At 44.4% G+C, this 3,550-nt stretch overlaps 1 protein-coding gene across 1 annotated transcript; it reads right to left on the reverse strand.

Moving 5' to 3' along the window:
- Positions 1–1,093: 1,093 nt before the first annotated feature.
- On the reverse strand, positions 1,094–1,726 carry LOC110114347 (uncharacterized mitochondrial protein AtMg00810-like). The gene has a single exon (XM_020847197.1). It carries the CDS (start codon positions 1,724–1,726, stop codon positions 1,094–1,096), a length of 633 nt encoding a protein of 210 aa, XP_020702856.1.
- Positions 1,727–3,550: the final 1,824 nt, after the last annotated feature.

Below are 3,550 nucleotides of genomic sequence, written 5' to 3' on the forward strand. Positions count from 1 at the left end.
CTCTTTCTCTAAGGCACATTAAGTTATTAGAAGGCACCAAGGCTTCATTTGGAATAACTTTAGATTATTATTCTTTCCCTACTTTGAAGAGATCTTTATACTGAAAAAGTAGCATAACAATGTTTTTTTCTCTTTTCTTTTTATTTTTATTTTCGGACAAAAACAGTAACAATGTTGTTGCATATGAAGGTTTTGTTTGGGAGGATTTTCTTATTGATTCATAAAATAGTTTTTTAGTACAAAAAATTAATTTTTTACTAAAACGTTATTTTAAGAAGCATTAATAAAGCAGTCCCAAACGATACTGAAATCCTAAATGTTTAATGACAATAATATAAATATGCTAAGAGAGAGACTCTCTGCTGAATTAAAAATATGATTTTGGTACTCTTTTAATTGCATGCTCTCTAATTTATCTCTTTTTATCCTCTCTTCTTTCTTTAACTTCTATCTCTATCTCTTGAAGAAAGACCTGCGAGAGCTTAGCGAAGAACAGAGAGGAGGAAGACGATGCAGAGGAATGAATGTATTCATTTCATTGAAAATCATCTTAGGATTGTACAATGGTTTTATAGAGATGTAAGAGACAAGTAGTTAGGATAGCAGACGGCCGTTGATGGCAGACTTTCACGGCAGCTGCTCAGGCGATCGTGCCGCCGGAGCGCGTGCAGGAGAACGTGAGCGGTGAGGTGTGCTGGCGAAGCACGTTTGTAATACTCTAACATCCCCCGTCGAATTGATGGTCGGCTTGCAGATCGTCAATTTGTTCCTCAGCTCGGCGAACCTGGGACCGGTGAGTGGTTTGGTGAGGAGGTCCGCCGGTTGGTCGGTAGAGCTGATGTGATTTACAGTTATTGCCTTGCGATTGATATGATCACTAATGATAGTGATCGATTTCAATGTTCTTTGTGCGTGCGTGAAAGACGGAGTTGTTCGCAAGAGCAATGGCAGATACATTGTCGCAAAGGATCGGAGTTGGGAGAGGCTGCGGAGCTTTGAAATCTTTGAGAAGACAACGTAACCAGATGACGTCTGATGTTGCAGCAGCGAGAGCGCGATATTCATCCTCTGTTGAAGATTTGGCGACGGTGGACTATTTCTTTACGCTCCAAGATATGAGATTTGATCCGAGGTAAGAGCAAAAGCCATTGATGGATTTGCGATCCTCAGAGTTTGATGCCCAGTCGGCGTCGGCATAAGCAGTGAGGCTGAGGGATCCAGGTTTGATGGTCATACCATAGTCATGAGTGCCTTTTATATAACGTAAAAGGCGTTTAAGACGTTTGAAGTATGCAACGGAGGGGCTGTGCATATGCTGGCATATGACATTGGTGGCGAAGGCGATGTCCAACCTTGTCACAGTGAGATATTTCAAGGATCCTGCTATCCGCTGATAGAATGTTAAGTTATCGTAAGGTGAATAATCTTCCTTGGTCTTTGGTTCTTTGGGAGAGACAGGGGTCGTCACTAGCTTGGAAGAGTCTAGGCCAGCTGAGTGAAGGATGTCACGAGCATAGTGAGCTTGATGGAGGAACAGACCCTTTGATGTGTGTTGAATCTGAATGCCAAGGAAGATGTTGGCATTGTCCAGCTGTTTGAGGGAAAATGTCTGCTTGAGCTGAGTAAGGAGGTTCTGTAGTGTTGGTTGATGATTACCGGAGAGAAGAAGATCGTCGACGTATATCAGTAGGAAGAGCTGGACATCTTGTTTATCATAGGTGAGCATGGAGGGATCTGCCTTACTGAATTGAAACCCGAAGGCAAGAAGAAAGGTCGTCAATTTGTGAAACCACTGACGAGGAGCCTATTTGAAGCTATACATAGCTTTATGTAGTTTGCAGCATGGTTCGGGTAGGCTGGATTGACGAAGCCTTGAGGTTGCTTCATGTAAACTTCTTCCTGGAGATCGCCGTGGAGAAATGCATTGTTGATGTCAAGTTGATGAATTGGCCAGCCACGGTGGAGAGCGATGATGAGGAGGACGCGAATGGTCGGCATTTTGGCCACGGGGCTAAAGGTCTATTGATAGTTAATGCCGTGTTGTTGAGTGAATCCCTGAGCTATAAGCCGAGCTTTGTAGCGATTGACTGTGCCATTAGTGTTGAGTTTTGTCTTGTAAGTCCATCAGCAACTGAGGATGGGAGTATTGTTGGGAGGGGGGATGAGATGCCTGGTGCCTTGAGCTTGCAGAGCCATGAATTCTGATGACATGGCTTGTCTCCAGTATGGAATTTTAGCGGCTTGGGTATAGCAGGTGGGAGTAGAGGTGGTATCTGTGATAGCAAGAAAATCAAAGATTTTCTTTGGTTTCAAGTGACCGGTCCGAAATCGGGTTGCCATGTGATGCTTTTGCGCAAGAAGAGGGAGATTTGAAATTTCGAGAACGGGCGAGGTGTGAGTGGTGGATGCTGTATCAGAGGAGAAATTAGTGTTAGAAGTGGAGTTAGTAGAGATGAGTGAGGTCACTATAGAGGCCCGAGGTGGAATAGAGTTGGTATATGTTGAGGTGGGAATGAGAAGCAGGGGATTAATGTTGGTTGGTGAGATCGGTGACTGGGGGATCTGTAATGAGTGTGAGGAGGCTTGAGTAGATGCAAGGGGGAATTGCTGTTCATTGAATGTAACGTGCCTAGATATGTGAAGTTTGTTGGTGTGAGGATTGAAGCATCGGTAGCCTTTGTGAGAGGTAGAGTATCCGAGAAATATACATAGAGATGATCGGGGAGCGAGTTTATGGGTTGTTTGTGGTCTGAGCCAGGGAAAGCAGGAGCAGCCGAAGATCTTTAGATGTGTGAGGGAAGGTGGTTTGCCATGAAGGAGCTGAAGTGGAATTTGATTGTTTAAAGAGGAAGATGGGAGGCGATTGATGAGGTAGTTGGAAGTCTGAACAGCCTCGGCCCATAATTTGAATGGTAAGCTTGCAGCGTGAAGGAGAGTGCGTGCGGTTTCGATGAGGTGCCGGTGTTTTCGTTCAGAAACACTGTTTTTCTCGGGGTCTAGGGGCAGCTTATGTTTGCCGTGCTTAGTGAGGAAGTCTTGGAAGGCATGGCCAGTGAATTCGCCAGCGCCATCTGACCTTAGTTTTTGAATTGAAGTTTTAAATTGAGTGTTGATCATAGTATGGAAATGCTGAAATTTTGTAATTGATTCGTTCTTGGAATGCATTAAGTATAACCAGGTGAAGCACGTGCAATCGTCTATGAATAGTATATAATAACGGTAACTAGAGAGAGGGAAGAGGAGAGGGTCCCAAACGTCTGTATGAATTAACTTGAAGGGAATTTTTACATGGTGAGCTTCCTTTGGAAACGGAAGCTTGTGGCTCTTGGCCACTTTACAGGAGTTGAAGTGAAAATTAAAGAGCTTAATATTAGCATTAGGTAGAAGCCTAGATAGTGTGGTCATTGCACGGTGGTGTGGATGACCCAAGCGGGCATGCCAGAGAGCAGTGGAGTCGATGGCAGCGTAGAGGGTGTTGGCAGAGGAAAGTCGAGGAAGACGAACTGGGTAGATTCCTTCACGGTTGGGGCCATGTAGCAGAATGCTGTTG

The sequence above is a fragment of the Dendrobium catenatum genome, unplaced genomic scaffold (assembly GCF_001605985.2).
Source record: "Dendrobium catenatum unplaced genomic scaffold, ASM160598v2 fragScaff_scaffold_146, whole genome shotgun sequence".
Lineage (NCBI taxonomy): Eukaryota > Viridiplantae > Streptophyta > Magnoliopsida > Asparagales > Orchidaceae > Dendrobium > Dendrobium catenatum.